Genomic DNA, 22684 nt, shown 5'->3' with positions numbered 1-22684 from the left:
AACCTGAGGCAGGTGGTTTCCTGAGAGCTTGGTCAACGAGGCAGGGAAACATGGCCACAGGCAAGCCGATGGCCCCAGAGGGCACAGGGTCACTTCCAGCTCTTGGAGGATTGGGTGCAAGGGCAGGCTCCCTGGCCTTCCAGAAGGGTGATGGAGAGGCGAGCTGGGAGGGCCGACTCTTGTCCCCCGACACCCCAACTCATTCGCTGTGTGCCTCAGTTTCTCACATTCAGAGCATGGAATAAATGGTTCTCACAAGACTGCTTTGGGCATTCATTAAAACTTCTGGAAGGTTCTGCACCCAGGGAGCTGCTGTGCCAGCCCTTCTGTTGCACCTGGTAGTCCCATTTGCCTGTATCTAGCTCAGCACACCCGTGTCCCCCAGGAGTGCTACTGGCTAACCACGTGCCTGGGAATAAGGAGCCAGACACTCTGGCCAGGGGGAGGGAGGCCCTGACTGGTAGAAGGAGCCAGGTGAAGCCAAGCAAAGGGATCAGCTTGCGGGGACTCATCTGGTCCACCTGGGCTTTAATCACATTACTTGGAAACCAATTAAAAATGAGCCTCTCAAGTCTTTCAGACCCAGGCCATTTCAGTCTCAAAGGAACCTGCTCCGCATTCCCCGCACATGGGGTGAAAGTGGGGCTCTCAATCTGGCTCTCATGATCGTACTCCCCGGCAGCCAGACCAGGCAGTGGGTGGGTGAGGGGGCTAGTCAGTCAGCAGCGTGAGCCACCTGGTCATGAAACCATTCGTGCTTTTATTTAACGATACGCAGTTTTGTGCTGTCGCTTTTATACATATCTAAATATTTCATGGTGTTTGCGTGTGAATATGTAACCTGCGTTTGTAGGTACCGTTCTGTGTCATGCAGTTACTGGAATGTACAAAAAAAGTCTCTATAATCTTTACAAAGAGTTGCAAACAGAATTACAAAACACATATCCCAGCATGGATGATTCTCAGAGCTGCAAGGAACAGGAATCTTTATTTGGTTCACTTCGGGTCTGCAGCAACCACTCGGTATCAAAAAAGAGGAACGGAAAAGTAAGATGTACAAAAAGATGTCATATTCCTTTAGAAAGCAACAGTATCAGAAATGTGTTTGTATTTCCCTATTGGTCTTCCCTCCCTCTCGTGTCCCCCACTCCCCTCAAAAAAGACCCCCAAACTAAACCAAACTGTGAGAAGGAACGGGGAGTGAATGTATAACGGAAAAGAAAAAGAAAAAAAAAAAAGAAAACTGGATGTAAGTGGAACATGCTCTAATCTTTAGTTTATTTCTGGTTAAAAATATAGCAATCCAGTGCAGTGTAGTAAAGAAATCTGCTCGAAAGGTAGCAGAGAAAGAGCTAAACATAAGCAAAGCAAGGCAGCATCCCCAGACGGGCTAATCCCGAGACAGTGAGAAGTCACGGTGGGGACCTTCCCCAGTGTGCATGTGGGTGACTGGCAGAGGGGGTGTCTACCCACACACCGGCCAGGCCTGTCTCCATGGCTCGGACCTCAGGGCATTCAACCACTCGGGCAAGGTGGGGAAGGCGGAAACAGGAGGGACCTATTTTTGTTTGCCTGGAACAGGTTTCATTATACAATTTGGGCGGCGGTGGGGGGGATGCGGGGCATATGCAACAATTGCTCGGGAATTTTCAAGCCACAGAGTTGGAACCACCTCCCTGTCCCCGGCCCAGACCAGCTTTGGAGGAAAAGTGAGGCCTCTGGAAGGAGTGTGCATATCTGTCGGTGGGCGGTCAGGGCAGGGACAGTACAGAGACGGCAACACCTGTGGGGCTGTGACACCTGTGGAGAAGAGGATGTCCTCTAGGGGCTGTCACCGCCAGTGACATCTTACAGGGGACATGGTGGAAGCCTGAGTGTGCATCCTGCATACAACGTGCAAACAGGCCACATGCTCAGCCCAAGCATGGAGTCAGGGGCTGTCCTGCAAAGTAAGCCTCCCCCCAAGCCCCAGCCTCGGTTTACCTCTCAGACCTGCCAGGGTGGACTTGCATTTGGCCCCTGGATGCTGTGCCACAGCTTCCCTAGTGACGGGGGAGACGAGGGACAGGCATACAGGAGTCATGACAGACACCGGGAAGAATGAGGACACTGCCTCATTGGACGCAGCGTGGGGTCTGGCTTCTCCAGGAAGCCATAGGCAGTGCTGAGGAGAGGACGGGGGTGGCCTGTGCAGTGGAGACCAGGGGCAGCCCTCCTCTCTCTCCTCCATGCATATGCGGTGCAGATTCACAGTCCCAGAGGCCTACCTGGGAGCAGCCGGGAGAGGATGCCTATTCCCCATGCCCTCCCCCTATCGAGGCCAAGTGAACCAACTCCCACACGTGCTCAGCAGCAACCACCCCTCCTCGACCGGCAGCGAGGGACGCAGCTTTTCTGAGGGACGGCTTTTCTGTATCCTGGTCCGGAAACTTGGCTTCCTTGACATTGTGACGATGGCGATGGCGACGACAGTGGTTTTATTTTTTGCCGTAGACTTGCCGGGATCCCTTCTCGCTCCACATCAAGCTGGGAGGGTCGGCGTGGTGGCCCCCGTCTGCCATGCCACACAGCATAGTGTTATACAAGCGAAGAATTTTTGGCTAAAATCCAAAAAACATTACCCAGAAAAAAAGGCAAACTGTGAGTAATACCCAATCATGTTGTTCTTCTGTGAAAAGACTTGGAAGTAGTTGTTGGACTGTCTGAGTTAACTCTCTGTCCCTTCCCGTCGTTTTGCTTTTTTTCCCCTTTTGTACACGAACTGTTATTTTTTTGCTAACTCGACAATCTCATCAGATGAAAAAGTTAATAAACAAAATGGCGACTCCGATGTTTAGCAAGATCACCATGACTACCAGAATAGGCGCCGAGCCCTAAAACAAAGGAGAGGGGAGAGGTGAGTGTCTGTCCCACCCATTTCCCTTAAACCCCGGAGTCCCTGGGTTTTGGAGTCCTTTCAGGTGCCTTGAAAGAAAGGCCTGGCGGTCTGCTCCCAAAAAATCAGCCATGGAAAACCCTATGGAGCACAGTTCTACTTTGACAGACACTGGTTTACCATGAGGCAGAATCAGCTCCACACAGCAGGTTCTTCTTAAACCCAACAAGGCATTTCAAGAGATAATCTATTGGTCAGATATGAATGTACAACTCTTCAGAGCTTTCAAGCCCCCCAAACTCAGAAACCGGAAAGTAGAACCCCACTTGCTTCTAAGTCTGAAGTTACTGGCTTGGCTGGAGTCACTTGGACTGGTGGCCAGGCTTTGCCTGCTGGTGTGACCCAGACAAAAGGGACACTTGTCATCTCTCCCTGCCCACCTCCCTCTCCTCTGTACCCACTGGACCACGCTGAGCACCTTCACGGGCCTGCCGCCCTCCAGAACTCATGGCAGAACAGATGTCGGGTGTGACAGGGTCAGCCTGGGGCTGCCTCCCTCCTACCTCTACCCGTTCATATGTCCACCAGGGCTTGGTATGAAGGTCATAGGATATGTCACTGGGGGACGGATACTTTCCCTCCTTCTACCTGCCTGGGACCCCTTTATCACGGAAGAGGCTCAATCTACAAAAGTTTCCAAATCTGGCCAGATTTCAGAGACATAACAGAGGCCATCTGTATAGTGTTAGGCAGCAAGGAAATCCCACGGAAGTAACAGAACCAGGAGCGGATCCCAGGCTTCTCCCAGGATGACACTCAGTTTGCTGCTGCCATAGGTGCAGCTTTAGCCCCGTGGCTGGGGTGGCAGCACCTTGCATGGGGACAGTGATGTCTGAGGAAGAGACTGCAACACCAGGTTGGGGACAGCAATGCCTGGATTGGGGACAGCAGTGCCTGGGATAAGGTAGATTGACTGGAGATGGGGGTGTCCTGCTGTAGACTGTGATCTCTAGAGAAGGGCCCTTCTCACTCAGCCAGCAGGTACCGCTGGCTCCCTGGAGCTGAGTGCCCTGGGCTGCCTGGTTCTGTGTGGTTTCCACTGCACTGAAGTATCTGAAGGCCTCCCCAAGTGGGCGTGGCTGGGACATGGGGCCTCATGGCGGCTCTAGCCTGGAAAGCTGGTCAGTGGCAGTCATCAGGCTCCTTGAGGACACGACATGCATGTTTTGGGGCATGTAGGGGCGGGGGCAAGGGTCATCCACAGGAGCATGTGCTGGCCCCGACCCAACATGGGCAAGCCAGCCAGGACTCCGTGGAAGCACCCAAACTAGTCTTTGGCCTCAGTGCCCATGGCTGCTGTGGGCTCTCTGAGCACCCAGGACAGACCCCTGTGGCTCTGCCCAGTTGTAAAAGCCTGAATTGTTAACTTATAGCCATTGATACTCTCAGTTTGGGACCATCACCCTACTTTGCTGTAGTTTGCTAGTCCCTGGTGGTGTAGCTCTGGGACCTGGTCATCATTCAGGGAATTTTCTTGTTAGGGAAAATGGTCCCCAAAGCCACAGAGGGGCCTAGAGGAACCTCAGAATCCTCCCTCTTGACCTGGAGCCCAAGGCATCCGGCTTCGATCAGGTGGCCTGAAAAATGACTCGTCCTCTATAGGGAACTGCCTCTCCCAGGCACCAGCAGCTAGCTCCTCATTTCTTGAGCAACGTCAGCAAGTCAGGGCTCTGTTTGTGAGGATGGCGTAGCATTAAGCATGATATTTTTATCAGTAAACTCTCACTGCCCTTCCAGGAAGTAGCTCCTATGTACCCCATCTGAGAAATGAGACTGAGGCTCAGAGAGGTCGCTAGTTTCCTAGCCACAGAGACTGCAGGCGCAGAGAGAGCCTGCCTGACTCCAGGCCGTGATTTCCACACCTTGGCACCGACTGCGGGCCCATCTCCCCTCCAGGCCCTCTCTGCTGCCCAGGAGGCCCAGCATCCCTGAAAGCAGCTGTCAGAGAGGAGGGGCCCAGAACAGGCAACCAAAGAAAAGATGGATAAATGGGACCTCATCAAAATAAAGAACTTTTGTGCTTTCACCAAGAAAATAAAAAGACAACCCACAGAATGGGAGGAAATTTTTGCAAATCATATATCTAGTAAGGGACTTGAATCTCCAATATATAAAGAACTCTTAACAACTCAACAGTAAACGAACAAACCAACTAAAAAATGGGCAAAGGACTTGAATAGACATTTCTCCAAAGAAGACACACGAATGCCCAATAAGCACATGAAAAGATGTTCAGCAGCCAGTGGCCAGCCTGAGGCACATCAGCACATCCCATCTGCTCAGGGGACCTGAAAGCACCATCCCAGCATGCTCACAGAGGCCTTGGTGTGGACCCCAACCCACCTCGACCCCTGCCACCACTTGGCTGTTCCTGGAGTATCCTTGCACACAGGCCACGCACACCCCCATGCAGAGAATACTTAATGCACACATATCACAGCTACACAGACCACATGCCAACGTGTGCGCACACCAATCAAGTGTACAGGTACACACTTGTGTACTGATAGGCCATACACACGATGCAGAGAGCACACGTATCACATGCACACAGATCACATGCACACGTGTGCACACACCAATCAAGTGTACATGCACACTTGTGTACTAATAGGCCACACACGATGCAGAGAACACACACATGCACACAGATCACATGCACGTGTGCACACAGACCAAGTGCACATGCACACACATGCCCATTCTGAGAACACACACGCACATACGCTTCTTGCTGCTGCTACAAGGAACGGTAAGTTCTAAGTGCGAGCTGGTATTTTGGTCCTTGGGACATACGGGCTGCTTTCTGTGGGTGAGTGGGGGGCGATATTAGGAATTAGCCACCAGCAAGAAGGACAGAGACCGCGCAGGCTTCCTATCGAGGCAGAGCAGGCCCCAGCAGGCCACCCTCCAACGGGAAGTGTCCCCTTTGCAGGGTGCAGCATCAAAACAATGGGATCCTGGGGTGGGGGCGGGGGAGCAGCCTGGGTTAAACCCGAGGTTCCCAGGCGCACAGTGCAGTGTCCTGGTCAGAGATGTGGCAGAGGGTCTGTGGGAGAAGGCCCTGGAGGCTGTGTCAGAGCGGTGACGGCAGCCGTGGCGGGCGGCCAGCCAGAAGGCCAGGCAGGTGCTGAGTACTCTGCTGCACGGCACAGTCAGTGCTCCGGGAAGCACAGAGGCTGTTTCCAGACCGGAGCGAGGACAGTGCTGCCGGGACATCAGGATTCATGCCCAGGGCCACCAGCAGGGAGCAGCACCAGTGAGCTCCTGCTGTTGGCTCAGGCGCAGTCAACGGCCAACGCCTTGGGGCAGGGTCTCAGCACGTCCCATCACCCTCCTCCGCCTAGCTCAGTCAAGGGCACGGGCTACCCCACAATTGTGGTGGAAGCCCTGAGCCCCTCCTGGGTGAGACCCCAGGCCTCCCCAGGCCCCACACATCCAGTCTGCCCGGCGTGGGGAATTATGATCTTTCTCCCCAGTGCCATGGGGGGAGGCGTGAATGGGGGTCAGCACAGGGGTTCTTGTCCATGAGCCCCCACCCCCCGCAGGGCTCGATAAAACCCAGAGTGCCGGGACCCCCTGAGGGTTTCCATGGGTCTGCAGTGGAGCCTAAGCGTGCACTCCAACAAGCCCCCAGCAGGTGCTAAGTCCTGGGGTCACACAGAGACCAGTGGCTGCAGACACCCCTCACAGGAAAGCAGTCTGTGGGAGGGGGCAGTGGGCAGACGTTTCCCCAAACAGTAAAATGAGTGATGACCACTCTTGTCTGTCTCTCTCCCTAGCTGGAATGCACGTTTGAGTTGTGAGGTGGTTATGTCCCCATGCCTGGCCAGCATCGAGCTCCTAGATAAAAGCGCTCAGAGGCCTGCCTCCCGCCGTGGCCCACCGAGACCCCATGCTCTCTGTCCACTCCTCTAAGCACGGTGGCACTCCTTGGGAGCAGGGACCTCTCTCCAGCACGTGCTCAGGGGAAGCACTTAAGAGCCAGCAGGACGTTTGAGGGAAGTCCTGGGCCACCTGTTCTCTCTTTAGGGGCTCTGACACCCCCATAACCTCTTCCTGGAAGGACTGAGCAGGGAGCACCCTCCTGCTGCTCCATCTGAGGAGAGCTGACCCTTGCCCGCACCCCATGTTGGCCTCCTATGGCGTGAGGTGGGGGTCCCCGCCTCCGGCAGAGACAAATGCAGTCAACCCAGGAGCTGCCACCCCTGCTGTCCCTGGTTGTGTCCCTGTGGCTCTGTCTCCACCCCTAGAAGGCCCCAGTCACTGCGCAGATGAGGAAGGCGTGAGGCCCGACCTTGGACTTGCCCCCGCCCATGCGCTAGGCACTTACCGCACTGGACTTGAGCTCATCCCCGTTCTCCTCATCGGACTCCAAGGCGACAGGCAAGGACTTCTGGGGTGGGGAGAATGTCAGGTCCCAGCGTAGCAGCCGGGGCTCTGCCTTGTCCCCCAGCCGCAGGGTCTCCAGTTTCTGCACTGCAGGCTCAGCGCTGGCAGGCACTGGCCGGAAGTTCTCCTTGTTCTGAGACTTGGACCGCAGTCTCTGCACCCCGAAGCCCCGATCCTCAACTGGGCCCCGGCCCGCGCCCCCCTTGCCATAGCGTCTCTTCTGGGGGTGCATCTCCTGGGCGGCCGAGTCCATGCGCAGCAGCGGCTTCATCTCCATCTCATAATTGCTCAACCTCTCTTCGTCCAGTGCCAGCAGCGCGACGCCCCCCGAGCTGGGGTTGCCGGCCCGTGGGTGGGAAGTCCACGTAAACGCGGGGGGCGACTCCGTCCGCCGTTCCCGTGGCCGGGGGTTGCCGGGCTGCCTGTGGCCAGGGCCCCGGGCGTGGTGGTCGTCAGCTGGCTGGCCACTCCGGAGGGCGCCGCCCCGAATGCCCCGCAGTACCCTGGCCTTCTCTTCGGCCCAGCTGTTGCGGGCGCAGTCCCCTCCCCGTCCCTCCAGGAGCATCTGGATGTCCCCAGCCCGCTCCTCGTCTACTGACACCTGCCGGGAGAAGTGGGCCACCTTGTTCCGGGCAGCAGGGGCTGGCGGCGGGCTGGCTGAGGGGCTGGCAGGGAAGCTCTGCAGGGGGCTGTCATCTGGCGTCAGGTCAGAGGGTGTCGTGCCTTTCCGGTATAGCTCGGGGCTCTCCTGTGGCAGGGGTGTCCCTACAGAGGCCACCTCTAGGTCGTCACTCGAGGTCCGGTGTTTTGGTCGCTGGCATTCGAGCCCTTGATGAGGGGACAGAAGCATACAGAGTGGTTACTCAGATGCCCAGAGATGGTCTGTGGGAACAGGCTGAGAACCGCACACAATGCCCTGTGGGAGCCCTGATGTCCCACCTTCCCCTCTGGGCTGAGACCTCCATGGCCAGTGTTCCTGCTCCCTGCACCTGGGGGCCCTTGAGCACCGCCCTCCCCACCCCACTGAGGCCTTTTGGCCCCATCTCCCCACAGGGGCTGGTGCTCTGTGCTCAGCGGGCACCTGCCTAAGCACCCCTACACTGGGAGGTCGCTTTCCACTAAAATTACTCCTCGAGCATGTGATGTTCCTGGAAGAGTCACTGTGAAAATACAAAGCAGAACATGGGCGTCTGAGGCTGAGTCCCTGCGTGTTGTTCCTGTCTTATTTCTTGGGGTCCTGAGGCCACACACAGGCCCCTGCTGCCCTCTCTTCTCCCTCACTGGGCTCAGGTGTGTGCCATCAGCAGGAGTGGTGGAATGTGCCCTGGGAGGGGCTGGGCAGACACCGGGCACTGCCCCGTCCTGACACCACACATCCTCGTGGCTTCAGGCAAGACTGGGTCTCCGCTCAGCACTCTGGGGCTGCATGGGACTGCCAGCTGGGGCCAGCCAAGATGGTGGGGGTCGGCAGTTCTCCCCGACAGAAATCTTGTTGACCAGGGCAGTTTTGGAGCAGGCCTAGGCTCACACCTCGGTTTCGCCACATTCCACTGAGGCCTTGGCCTGTGGTCTCACCTTGCCAGCCTCACTTCTGTTCTCTGTCAAGAAGAGGTAACAACTCCAGCTGTGAGGACACAGTAAGACCGCAGTGTCACACCTGCTCTCTCCTTTTCCTCCCTTCCCATGGCCGGAGACATTGCTGTTACAGTCCCTGGTTTGGGAGTATTCACCTTGAAAGCATGTAAGGGGAGAGAAAATGCCCAGGTGCTGGGGAGACGAGTCCAGCACAAAACAGATGCCACCCTCGGAGCCAATAAGAGGCACAGGATATGAACTCTCCTTCATGGGCGAGGGTGCAAGCAAGGGCCTCTGGAGGCAGCTTCATGGGAGGCGGGTGCTGAGCCAGGTGCTGATGTCCTGGGATGGAAAAGGGTGCTGGATGCAACAGGCTGGAGGGTGGGGCTGATCCGCTTCAGACCCTGTTGTAAGCCCACATGATGGTGACGTAGAAGCACCCTGGCCTCGTCCACGGAGTTCTTGCAGAGATATCCCACCACAAAGCCAGTCTGTAAAACAGGACTCAGAGAAGAGACACATCTAGGAGGCTGCATTTTCAACAGGAGCCAGAGCCTGGCCACATCAACTCCAACGCCCAAGCGCTTGATCTGGGGAGCTGGAAGGCACCTGCGTGACCATACCCGGGCTGCCACAACAAATGACCCCAGATGGGGGCTTACAACAATGGGAGTATATCCTTTCAGTTCTGGAGGCCAGAGTCTAAAATCAAGGTGTCAGCAGGCCACCCTCCCTCCGGAGGTTCCCGGGAAGGATCCTTTCTTGTCTCTTCCAGCTTCTGGTGGCCCCTGACGTCCCTTGGCTATGGCTGCATCATTCTAGTCTCTGCCTCCATCTTTACATTGCCTTCTATGTGTTTGTTTCCTCCTCTTCTGCCTCCTATCAAGACACTTTTTACTAGACCTAGAGCCTGCCCAGATAACTGAAGCTGAGCTGCTCAGCTCAAGAGCCTTAACTTAATCACACCTGCAAAGATCCTTGTTCAACATGAGGTCACATTCACAGGTTCCAGGAGCATCACATGTGCAAAGACCCTTGTTCAGTGTGAGGTCACATTCGTAGGTTCCAGGTGTATCACATCTGCAAAGACCTTTGTTCAATGTGAGGTCACATTGCTCCAAACCTGGCAGCCATCCAAAATGCAGCATGTCTCATCAAGTCACGTGGAAGAAGGAGACCGAAGCCCAGTGATCAGCCTCAGGAGACGCCCACAGATTGATGCTCAGCCGACAGGCCAGCTGTGGTGGACAGCCGTACCTCCAGCCCAAAACACTTCCAGCCCCAGAGGGGACAAGTTGATGGGTGGAGGCGACACTGTAGGCTACATTAGTGCGTGAATTCAAGAAGAGACACTGTTCCAGGAGGCCACTTCGGAATTTAACATGTTGGCTCAAGGCCTCTCTGGCAGGAGGACCCTGAGCCGTCAGAGACACCTGCTTGGAGCAGGGGCTTTGGGGTGGGGGTGGGGGGCTGTTGTTGTGGTTTGGGCTTTTCTCCAGGCTGGAGGCAGAAGCTCTCGCCCTAATAGAAGGAAGACCACACTAAGACGGTGAGAACTACCTTCTCATCAAGAACAAGATGCCCACTTCACAGACAAGGACTCAGAGCAAGTGTTCAGCCATGGAGGACCTACATGTGACTTCTAACTCCATCTTTTCACCACCCCCTGCAGCTCCCCTGTTGTCCCTACCCCAAAGCCCTGGGGCCCTGATGAGCCAGTGCCTGGGACTGGGCAGAGAGCCCAAGGGGCTGTGGGGTGAGGAGCAGAGCTCTGGGCTGTGGGCTCAGAACTCAGGTTCTGGTACTAAAACCCAGAGCTGCTTTCCTCCCGCTTGCTTTGTGTGTGTGCTGTGGAAACCTGCAGTGGGGTGGACAGGGTGGATCAGAACCTTTCTCAGGGCTTCCTGTGCAGAGACGGCATCCGGGAGCTAGGGGAGCCCAGTGGCGGCTACCGGGCCAGGGCACCCGGTGGGTAGCATGTGAGCCAAAGCTCCGGCAGCCTTTCTGGCATCAGTGACCTGTCCTCCCCACAAGACCATCCTAAGCCATCCATCACTGCCACCGCAGGCCCAGGTAAAGCTGTCTTGTCACAGACTTTGAAACAAGTCACAGCTCACTGGGCAGATCGTGGGGAAGGTACCACCCGGCCATGGCCCATCTTCTGGAGGGAAGGAAGAGTTTCATCAATCCGGCTGACTTTCAGTGGCTTCCAGCACCTTCTGGCCCCTCCCAGAGGATGCAGCGGAGCTTCTGTTCGTTGCTCCAGGGCAGCGGTGCCCAACAGTCACCATTAGTCACCTGTAGTGGCTTGCGTGTAAATGTGTGTAAATTAAGATTAAGTAAAACAGAAGATTCAGCACCTCAGCCACTAGCCATGTTTTCCTTGTGGCTAGTCGCCATCGTAGTAGACAAGGCAGATATGGAGTATTTCCATCATCACAGAAAGTTCCAGAATAACGCTGAGGGAAGGGCAGGGGGAGATGATAGCACAAGGATAAGCAGAGCCTGCAGCATCCCCTTTGTGGAAAGTAGGCAAGAAGTATGTGGACACCCGGGGATGTGCTGTGGAGCAAGGGACATGAGTGGCAGTGGTGGGCACTGACAGGCACCCTGGAAGGGAGAGGCACACACAAAGGCGCCAGGGTCTCAGGGCCATCATGACAGAGTGAGTCACATATTGGATAGCCAGGGCCACACATAAAGCCGCATAGATGCGCGGACTCACCATTTTCCCTATGCTGGAAGGAAGGGGAGAACTCTTTGGCAGTGATCCTGGCAATCCGTGCTTCCTCCTGGGCCTTCTGTGCCGCTGTGAGAGCCGCCTCAGCCTTGGCCCTGGAATGGGAGGTCCTGGAAGGGAGAGGAGAAAAGGAAGAGGTAAACGGGACAAGGAGCAGAGAGGGTGAAGTCTGGGCAGCAGGATACCGCACCAACCACCCCCCCCAGCCTGAGACTTGATGCTGGGCTTTGCCCCCCAGCCTCTGGGACCACACCATGTTCACTCATCCAGCAGACACTCCTGGGGCTCTGGCCAGGCCAGGGGGTGCTGCCAGGTCCTTAACACAGTGGACAGCAGACAGCGGACAGCAGAGCTGAGGGCAGGCTGGCCTGGGGTGGAACAGTCCATGTCTGGCCAGGTCCCTGCTATAGAGGGACTGCCCCTCCCCATGTCTACTGAAGGTTCCAGCAGACTGTGGCAGACATGTTTGCCCTTGTTATCAATATCCTTCCCCCTGGCCACAAGGGCCCAGCCCTGGGTGATGCTACACCTCAGGTGGGAGCAGTGACAGGCTGCCCTGAGTCCCTGCCATCACGGCCCTGCCCTGATAGCTGCATGATGACTCAGTGTCCAGCAAGCCCAGTGACTCTGAAATGCACCCAGGGTTGGGGGGTTGGGGAGTAGGCAGGTCTTTGAGCCTGGAGAAGAGGGAAGATGGCAGACACATGCTTGCAAACAAATGAAGTGGAGACCAGGGGCTGCCTGGCAAGTCCCCACCACTGGCTTCCTCCAGTCAAGTCCCTGCGTGGGACTCCCCTCCCTTTGTAAGACAGGGGCTGCACTTGATGTTGAGGCGCAGCAATGCAGCATCTGTGTCCCACTTGCCTGTGCATTTGTGCTCTCCTCACTGGGCCCCTGACCCCAGGGGGCCCTGCAGTCACCACAGCACTGTTTCCCCAACACTGGGGAAACCAAGTCACAATGACCCATCCCCAGGACAAAGGAGGACTCTTCCTCGGAGTCTCTTTCTCCCAGGTTCCTTTCAGACAGCCTAAGTGTCGCATCTCTGAGATCCGAGTTACAGTCCACGAGCTCCGCCTGCAGCCTATGGAAAACTAGGCTTTCTCCCTTTAACAGTACACTGTGCCAACTCAGACCACTCGCACTGGAAGAAAATAAGTCTGCCACGTATACTTTCACAACATAAACCATACCCACAGCCACTAGCACATATTCAGGAAATCCAGCAAGCTGAGGGAGATGCTGGGCTCCAGCCTCCAAGGTTTCCTATAACTTTAATCTCCGAGGTGTTCATCCACCCATCATCTGCTGGTATCACTTGATTGTAGGCCCTGAAGTTTTAAGAAAAATGTGTGTGCAGAAGCTTGGCATTGAGAAGATTCTATCCTTGATATAGTTTTATTTGCGAGAAACTGGGAAAAGGTCACCACCAGTCTGTCTAGGTGCCGATCCAGTGCTCTGAGGTTGGAGGTTTGTCAGAGGTGTGTCTGTAGGATGAGCACCATAGGCGTTATCATGCTGTGGAGAAGCCCTCAGAAATGGGGCTGAAAGTCGGACTGAGTCGGGGTCAACACCAGGCTGCGGTCTGGTCCAAGGTCTGGTCTGCCCTGCATTCTGGGCAGACGCGGGGTTCATGATGGAGGTGGAGAGGATAGAGACCAAGGGTCTGGCTGCATGCGTCCTCCACTGCAGACTGGCTGTGGGCTCAGGAGAATGTCTTCTACCTGAGCACCAGAGGCGGTGTCCGGGAGCCTGGAGGGCACTTCTCTGCATCTCCCCCTTCTTCCTCGGCCCGCCCAGGCAGCAGCCCTAGCAGCATGAGAGCAGCCGCCGTCATCAACACTCTAGCCCACAAACACACCGAGCGCCTCATATTGGGCCTGTGGGTAGGCTTCAGGTGATCCGCACACCCCCTGAAATTGTACTTGCTCCCCCAAAGCAGAGGGTCTATGGCTTTCATTAGATTCCGGAAGGGTCTGGGATGCCCCAAAGCATAAGACTCAGTAGTCTGGGCCCAGCTGGTCCCCTAACGGAGAAAGGCTCAGAAGAACATTCTCCACAGAAGCTGGACCCTTGGCCATGCCAATAGCCCCATGCCTGTGGGCTCCCTCGAGAGAAAGGCAGCTCGTGACCGCACCAGGTCAGCCTCATCCACAACCAGCAGAGAGGCTCCGAGCATACTGCCTGCTGGAAAGATGCACCTTGCTCCGGAATGTTCTAAGGGTTTGCTTTTTAGGGGTAACAGCTTGACTGAGATGTAATTCACACACCACACAGCTCACGCACTTACAGTGCACCATGCAGTGGCACTCAGCATACTCAGAGTTGTGCAGCCATCATCACGGTCAACGTTAGAACATTTCCGTCCCCTCCAGAAGGAAAGCCCAGCCCGTATCAGTCACCTCCATTCCTCCCCATCAGCCCTGGGCAACCACCGATCTACTTTCTGTTTCAATAAATTTGCCTATCTGGATGTTTTATGCCCAACTGATCTTTTTTCCTTTTCCCCTTTTTTTTAATTGAGGTGAGGCTTACATTACATAAAATGAGCCATCTTAAAGTGCATGATACAGGGGCCTCTACTGCACTCAGAGCTGGGCCACTACCTCTATCTAGTTCTAGAACATTCCCATCACCTCAAAAGGAAACCCCATAGCCATTAGCAGTCACCCCCATTCCCCCTCTCCGCAGTCCTATACGGTTTTGAGCATCAGAGCTGACGAAACACCTTCCCATTGTCCACACCACATGAAGCCACAACAGGAGGTAACTGTGCCCCCACCATGGTCACACCCTGGTCAGCAGCTCCTGGAGTCTGGCCCTGAAGCCTCCCACCACACTGCATGCTGCCTTCACCCCAGAAGGCTTGGGGGATGAGCAGCAAAGCTGATGGGACGGAGCACCCCCAAGGCCCTCTGGCTAGAACCTGGGACGGACAGTGCTTCCTGTGGACTCCCTGGGCACACATGTGCCGGCCTTCGGCCACCCCGCTGAGCCCACACAACCCTCGGATGCCTGGTTCTGCTCCAACGCCCACTGCTTGGGAGTTCTGCCCTTTTGCCACCAAGGTTGGTGCTCTCATAGCACAGACTCTGCAGGGAATAGAGAAAGACGCCCCTCCATGTCTCCGCTCTGCCATTGCCCAGGACACTGGACCTGGGCTCTGTGACTATCCTCAGACAGGCCACCTCAGCTTCTGTCCTCGTGTCTGCAGGCTCTGCGGCTGCGCATCCTTCAAGTGGGTGTGGTGAGGTCATTCTACCCCAGAGATCACACGGACAGACCCACCCTCCCGCACCCGATCTCACCACCCACCCAGGACCATGATCACAATGCCGTCCGCCCAACTCTCCTAACAGAAGGCTCTCCATAAGTGTGAGCATCCCCCTCCCCCACTCTTCCTGAGAAGTGACACTGCACCACCCGGCCACTGAGAACCCTAACCAGGACCACCACCCCTCCCCGCTACAGCACCAGCAAGCCCATGGAAACTCCCCCAAAGGGGCTACTATTTGGTTCCCACGTTTTTTGCTTAGTAAAAATACCACAAACATTAATTCACCAACATCATACATATATTTACATATGTATGTTCGCACATATATAAAAAGAATATGCTATGCCAACCCCAAAATAAAGTAAATCAAGATGGGTGCATCTAATAGAAAAGAGAACGTCCAAATGACTGCAAGCATTCCTTTGAAGGAGCTCTCCTCCCAGGAGTCCTAGCCAAGCCTGTGCAGGGGCCTGGGCACAGTGGACGCGTGGGCAGGACAACCCTGCTCCCGCTCCATGCCTGTGTGGTTGGTAAGTCCCCCCACTTCATTGCAAGCACCTTCTTGGCCTGTGCACACCTGTTAGCCACGTTTCCCCACCGGCACTGCGAGCATGGCTCCCTGCACCAACACCCATCCAGGAGGAGGTGGGAACTCAAGGCCTGCACCACTGCTGACCAGGGGACGGGGCAGGGGCAGGAAGGGGCGGTGGGGAGGTGTGGTCATCAGTTCTCAACGCAAGTCCCCACACCTGGGGGCTTGTTGGACATGCAGATTCTTGGCCCCCTCCCAGACCTGATCCGACAGCCTGGGTGAGGTGGCCATCTGGGGTTATCATGCTCTGCAGGGGCGCTGGGGCTCGCTCAAGGCGGAGACTGTGGCTTCCATGGGTGGCGTGCAGCCCCATACCGTCCCCTAGCTCCTCATCTCCTGGAACAGCTGTCCTGCTCGCAGCCTCCCCCCACCTGCCCTCACGTCTCCTGTCCACTCTTCATCCATCCGGACACCATGATGAGCCACCATCCAAGTGCCCACCTGCGCCCTTGGTTTCCCATCTTCCTTCTGCCACAGAGCCCCCCTGCCCTGCCAGTACAGCCCCAGACCCTGCTCTTCCTGTCGGCTGGAGAAGGTGGCCTGCAGAGTCCTACCCGAAGACCCCCATGGTCATCCAGCTCTACCGGACCCACTCCCACCCCAGTCAGAACTCTGTTGTAGTCACTGTCACACGTGATTCACCCACGAGGTCCCCTCCTCCTGCAAAGCCCAGGGTACAAGAGAGCAAAGAGGCAGAGACCTGCCCCTGTGGGGCTCACACCACATCTTCAGAACAGCCCATAAAGGGGGGATGGTGATAATCTCTGTTCACAGAGAACCAAGACTCCAAGAGGGAAACCCAAGGTCACATGGGCAGTATCCAGCCAAGCCTTGACCCCAGGTTGCCCAGGCCTCGTAACCACTGCCTCCTCTTTCTCTCTCTCTGTTTTTGGTAACAGCTTTATTGAGATGTAATCACATACCATACAATTCCCCCATTTAAAGTCTGCAGATTAGTGGTTTCTACAACATTCACAAAGTTGGGCAGCCATCACCACTGTCTAGTTCCAGAACCTTCTTATCCCCAAAGGAAACCCTGCACGCATTAGCAGTTACCCTCACTGGCTGTGTGACCTTGACCAAGTGGCATAACCTCTCCAAGCCTCAATTCCGTCATCCGTAAAATGGAGAGAATGATTCCTGCTTCTCAGAGGACAAGCAAGCTGATGCCGATTAGCACTTGGCATAGTGCCCAGTACAGCATGGCGCCCATATCTAGAGCCCCCAGAAATATGGGGGGGGGGGCAGCTAAGTGCTTAAGAAAAAGATGACTTCACAGGACATTAAGAAATGTCTAGGGCTTTCCAGAGAGGCCACACAGACTTGGAGTCGGGTTCCTTTGTAATTAGGCTGCACCAACGGTAGGATGCATCTTCATGGCTGTCAGGACAAAAGGTGGTGTCTCCAAAGAGCCTTTATCTTGGAAAGAGGAGGCTCAAGACGCTGCACCCTGGACCAGCAAGTGATACTGACTCAGGCCTGCATCTAAAATCAACACAGATGTCCAACCACAGATCTTAAAAAATGTATTCCTTATTTGGTTGATGATTATAAGGGCAAAGGAAGGGAGGCAGTTGGTCCTCAGACATTGAGCTCCTACTGTGTACCAGATACTGAAACAGCGGCAGGCCCACCCGCTTCTGCATGTGCCTCTGAGGGCAAATGGCCACAGGTTTCTCAGAGCAGGGAGCCTGAGGGGAGGAAGGGATCGTTCCTGAGGCCACCCTGGAAGGGAGTCCAGGGCTCCTGACTCCCAGTCCAGTGCTCAGGATCTGAGAAACACAGTTACCATAGGACCTGGGGCTGGCTTGAGCTTTTTTTTTTTTAATTTTATTTATTTTGCTGTCTTTGAGAACATACACAAATCATACACCAACTCAGCAATTCCTACATCGACTACTCACTGACATTGATTACATTCTTCAAGTTGTGCAACCATTCTCAGCCTCCTTCACTGAGTTGGTCCTTCTCCATTAACATAAACCCAGTGCCCCCTCATGTTCCTATCTAATCTTTCAAGTTACTGTTGTCGGTTTGATGCCATACAGATAGATATTAAAAGAGCACAATGCTCAAAGCAGGCATTCTTTACTACTTAAACTATTGTTTGGTTTTAAGAAGAATTCAGGGGATAGTTTTGGCTTAAGGTTTAAAGATTATTTTAGGGCAATAGTTTCAGGGGTTCATCCAGCCTCCATGCCTCCAGAAAGTCTAGAGTCCTCGAAAATTTAAAATTCTGTTCTGCATTTCCTCCCTTTTGCTCAGAATTCTTCTACAGAATCTTTGATCAAAATGTTTTTAATGGTAGCTGGGCACCATCCAGTTCTTCGGTTCTTCCAGTCTCATGGCAAAGGAGGCAGTTGTTCATGGAGGCAATTAGCCACACATTCCAGGCTTGAGCTGTACAAAGGTGTTTCTTCACCCCACCCCCATTTCTCCTTCAGGAACCAGCATCTTTATGCCCCCTGCCCTTTCCTTCTCTCCCCATTGAAAACTTGCCATTCCCAGCAAAGAACCAGACATTGGTCATTTTCCCCCTGAGAATCAGTCAATGTGACCCTGTTGACGTGGGTTGGGGGCTGCTTTTCATGCCCAGTCTCACATTTGGAAAGCAGGACCCTCCCAATTGTTAGTACACATTCAGCCAAAGATGACAGAAGATAAAATGTGGGGTATTATGGGGCATGTTAAGAAGGTAGAGGCTAATATAGTCTGTGTGGTTGGGGAGGTCCCAGAAGGGATATGGTGATGGTTAGGCAGGGACCAGGAAAATGAGAAGAATTTGAACTGGCAGACATGACAGCATGTACAAAAGCCCTGAGGGGAGAAAAGATGGTAGTTGAGGGGCCAGGACAGTAACATGATAAGGAGGAGGAGCCTGGGCAGGGGTTAAGGAGCTGGAACTGTCTTCTAAAGCAGTGGTTCTCAAACTTTAACATGGTAACAGCTGATTTCTCATCAGAAACCATGGAGGCCAGGAGGCAGTGGAATGGCATATTCGAAGTGCCAAAAGAAAATAAATGTCAACCAAGAATTCTGTAGCCATCAAAAGTATCCTTCAAAAATGAAGACAAAATTAAGATATTACACATACACAGACATGCACACACAAAACTGAAACAATTTGTTGCTAGCAGACCTGCCCTATGAGAAATACTAAAGAGAATCCTTTGGGCTGAAATGAAAGGACACTGGACAGTAACTCGAGTCCACAAGAAGAAATAAAAAGCACCAGTAAAAGTAACTACCTAGGTAAATATAAACCCAAAAGACAGTATTAATGTATTTTTTGTTTGGTAACCCCTTTTTTCTCCTATCTGGTTTAAAAAGCAACTGCGTAAAGCAGTTTAATGCTCACTGTACCCACTCCGGGAAACCCTGGTGGCATAGGGGTTAAGTGCTACAGCTGCTAACCAAAGGGTCGGCAGTTTGAATCCACCAGGCACTCCTTGCAAACTCTATAGGGCAGTTCTACTCTGTCCTATAGGGTCGCTATGAGTCTGAATCGACTCGACAGCACTAGGGTTTGGTTTTTTTGGTTTTTGGTACCTGCTCCACTTCTGCCTGGCTAAGTCCGCCTCTCCTTAAAGACACACCTACCTCAGGTGCCACCTCCCCCAGAAGCCTTCATGTACCCCAGAGTAGGGGTCAAGATCCCTTCTGGGAGCTCATACAGAATCCCTGTGCCCAACTTCACTGCAGCAGGCTCTTTCATTCTAACTCCTGGTCTGCCTCCATCTCCCCTCACTGCCTGTGAGCCTCAGGAACGCAGGGCCATACTTTATGTCCCCAACGCCAGCACAGGGTTACGGAAGGACAAGGTGTCTCTAGAGCAGAATATGTAGCTGTGGATCCCCTGAAGAAAGGCTGAGAGAAGAGAGTCAGAATTTAAGAGAAAACAAATGAAGGACTTATTTACATTAGTGCAAAATCCTTCCTTTCAAGGGCAGCTCCCTGGTGCCATTAACCCTTTGTTTATGCATTATTAAATACTTGCTGAGGAGATGCAGGGGCGGCCTCCAGCTGAAGAGCTGTGAGTCTTGATGAATGCCCAATAAATGGAAATGAGATCAAGCATATTATGAAGTGAATGAGGACACACCATTTGATTTACAGAAAGCCATGTTACACTCAGCCTCCCACTGATATGCCTAAACACCAAGCCACTCCAGTTTGAGCTTTGGTGTGAATATTAACGAAAGGCAACGTTGGTTCATCTCTTCTTGGCACTCTGCCAAGGGCGTCCCACGAACTGTCTTATTTCCTGAGGGCTAGACAAGATGCACCCTCCTCAGTAGCTGACAGAGACACTGGCTTTGCTCAGGCACTTGGTGCACTAAGTTCCCATTTAGTCTTCCTCATGACTCCATGAAGTCACTAATATTCTCATTTTGCAAATGAGAACACTTGAGGCCAGAGATGTTGAGCAAGTTGCATGGGGCCCCCCAAGGAGTAGCTGAGCTGGGCTGCAGGGGGCCTTGGACAGACCTGGACGGCATTAGTTTTCTATGTTTTAAAAAGGGGCTCTCCATGGAGGCCAGTCCTGAGAGCCCTTCCCTTCTTCTCGGCGACCTCAGCTCCTCCGTACAGTACTCCTCCAACAACTTGTTAGATTCCTTGGACTCAGGCTCTCCTTCCCGTCCCACCCCACCATGACCTCTCTCTTTGTCCACGTCCATCTAGGTGCAAACTTTGCGGGGGTTTGGGGGGAGATCAGAAAGATGGGGCAGGAGACTCCTTCATTAGCATAGGGGCACGTTTACAGGTTGACAGGACAGACACAGTGAAGAGAGTAACCCTGACGATGTGGAACAGGTGCTGGGCTGCAGACAGCACCAGTGAGGCTGGCCCCTAGGTGACCCGTTTCACAGATGAGAAAACTAAGGCCTGTGGAAATGAATGGACACACCCAGGGTCGCACCCAGGGCGAGGGGTGGGTCAGGGTCTCAAATCTAGGGGCTTATGGCCCCTCTGTGACAAAGCAGGCTTGCGGGCCGGGGCCACCACTGGCAGAATGGCTCTTCCTGTTTGGAAAATAGGGTTTTTATCTTTCTCACTGCTGGGAGGATCTTTAAGCATGACAAAGGATATACATATATATTTCTTTAATTTCCACAAACATTCATTTTACTCAAGTCCTCTCTTTCTTACTGGCCATCACCAATCCGGATGCCACACTCAACCACTTAGTTGGGGCCAATCCCACTGGCTGGTGCCTCAGGGGTGCTCAGACAGAATCCCCATCCCTGCTCTCCCACTCTGACTACTTGACTAAGGAGACACAAGCAGCCCATCCCAGAGCAAGCTTCTTCTCCTCGGTTGCAGTTGCCAAGGCAACCCCCACCTCCTTGAAGGAGGCGGCTGGATGGAGGGACCCACGCCCAGGGCTGGGAGCGCAGCAGGCTTCCCATCCCCCTCTCGGCAGATGCCAGAGCAAGATCCAGCCCTGGAGGCCAGCCTGCTGGTCTTCCGGAAGATTCCCCAGGCCCTGCTGCCCAGCACCAGTCAACAAGAGGCAGGGAGGATAGGGCTAGCCCAGCTCAGTGCCAGCCTCTGGCCTCTTATCCAGCCAGACCACCCCCTCCCTGTTGCCAGCCTTAGAAATAACAAGAGACTAAGAGTCACTGGGGAGTCCCTGGGTGATGCAAATGGTGAATGAGCTTGGCTGCTAACTGAAAGGCTGGCAGTTTGAGTCCACTGAGAGCTGCCTCAGGAGAAAGGCCTGATGATCCAGTACCGAAAAATCAGCCATCAGAAAACCTGTGGAGCACAGTTCTCCTCTGACACCCGTGGGATCGCCCAGCGTCAGAGTCGACTCCGCAGCAGGTAGTTTTAGACATACACTTCTTAGTTTTTAAACATAAATGGGGTCATACTCTATTTTTCCTCCAACTTTAATACCTCTATTAGTTTGCTAAGATCTCTCTTGTTCTTTTTAATGCCTGCATAATATTCCATTCTATGGACAAGTCCCATTTTCTGCATGCTCACAGACATTAAAAGCTTTACGCAATGTTAGCACACTGTCTTAGTCTCCTGGTGCTGCTGTGACAGAAATACCACAGGCGGGGGGCTTTAGTGAACAGAAATGTATTTTCTCAGTTAGGAGGCTGAAGTCCTAGCTCTAGGGGAAGGCTCTCTCTCTCTCAGCTCTGGGAGAAGTTCCTTGTCTCTTTCTAGCTTCCGTTCCTTGGTGGCCGCCATGTGGCATTAATCTTCCCCAGTTTGTCCTCGCTTGGCTTCTGCATCTAAACTGCCCTTTTCTATCTCAAAAGTGATTGGCTTAAGACACAGCCTACACTGCATGTCCTAAGTAACGTAACAAAGAAAACCCTATTCCTAGATGGGATTACATCCACACATATAGGGGTCAGGATGTACAACACATGTTTTGGGGGGACACCATTCACCACAACCCGTTTCCTTTTAGTGATGTGTAATGCCCGTTTTATCAGTTTAACGCTCGATCGTTCTTAACTGGACTCTCTCTATCCATCTCATCCTGGCCTTGCAGGTACTCTCCTCCCCAACACTAAACAGAGCCCCGGCCAGCCCCGTGATGGCTGGACCCAAACAGAGCCAACTTCTCCTATCATACAGGATAAAAAAAATATTACTGACGATGGCAGCTACAATTTATCAATTGTCCACTGGGCTCTACACTCAGAATTCAATCCTCGCAGAAACTCTGTGAGTGGCTCCTGTCATTCGCCCATTTCACAGGTGAGAAAACTGAGGCCTGCAGGGCACAGCTGCTACCTTTACCATCTCCAGCTGGAAGCCCTAGCTAAGGTCTGGGAGCAGTGCAAATCCAGAGAGGATGCCCCTTGAGGCCCAGAGCCATCTTGTTTCTGGTGGGGTGGGGGGCAGACAGGGGTACATTCCAGTTGCCATGACAACCCACAGGGCTCCTGGCTCATTAAAAACTCTAGTCTCCTAAAGTGTTGATTTTCAACTATTACACCCCCCTCCTTCCCGCCGCCTCCCCTCACCTTCAGGCAGCGTGGCTATCTTTAGACCAGGGGCCCCCTCTTCTCCTCCCTCACCCCACACCCTGAGCCCCCGCACACCAGGAATAGCAGGCCAACAGCCGCCCCAAGAGTAGCCTAGATACCCAGTGAACAAGTCAAAAGACTTGGCTAATTTGGGCACTACATACAGCCAGCACAGGCT

General features: G+C 53.9%; 1 protein-coding gene across 1 annotated transcript in view; it reads right to left on the bottom strand.

The window, feature by feature from the left end:
- Positions 1-1148: 1148 nt before the first annotated feature.
- The window catches only part of JPH3 (junctophilin 3), a 55929-nt gene continuing 34393 nt past the window's right edge, over positions 1149-22684 (bottom strand). Inside the window, exons 3-5 of the mRNA XM_049864286.1 lie at positions 11628-11752; positions 7269-8155; positions 1149-2873 (exon numbers count right to left, since the gene is read on the bottom strand). Coding sequence (XP_049720243.1) covers positions 2793-2873; positions 7269-8155; positions 11628-11752 — 1093 coding nt within the window. The 3' untranslated portion in view covers positions 1149-2792. The remainder of the gene's footprint in view (positions 2874-7268; positions 8156-11627; positions 11753-22684) is intronic.

The sequence above is a fragment of the Elephas maximus genome, chromosome 21 (genome assembly GCF_024166365.1).
Source record: "Elephas maximus indicus isolate mEleMax1 chromosome 21, mEleMax1 primary haplotype, whole genome shotgun sequence".
Taxonomy (NCBI): domain Eukaryota; kingdom Metazoa; phylum Chordata; class Mammalia; order Proboscidea; family Elephantidae; genus Elephas; species Elephas maximus.
Note: the sequence above shows the minus strand (reverse complement) of the source record. Positions and strands in the feature narration are given on the sequence as shown.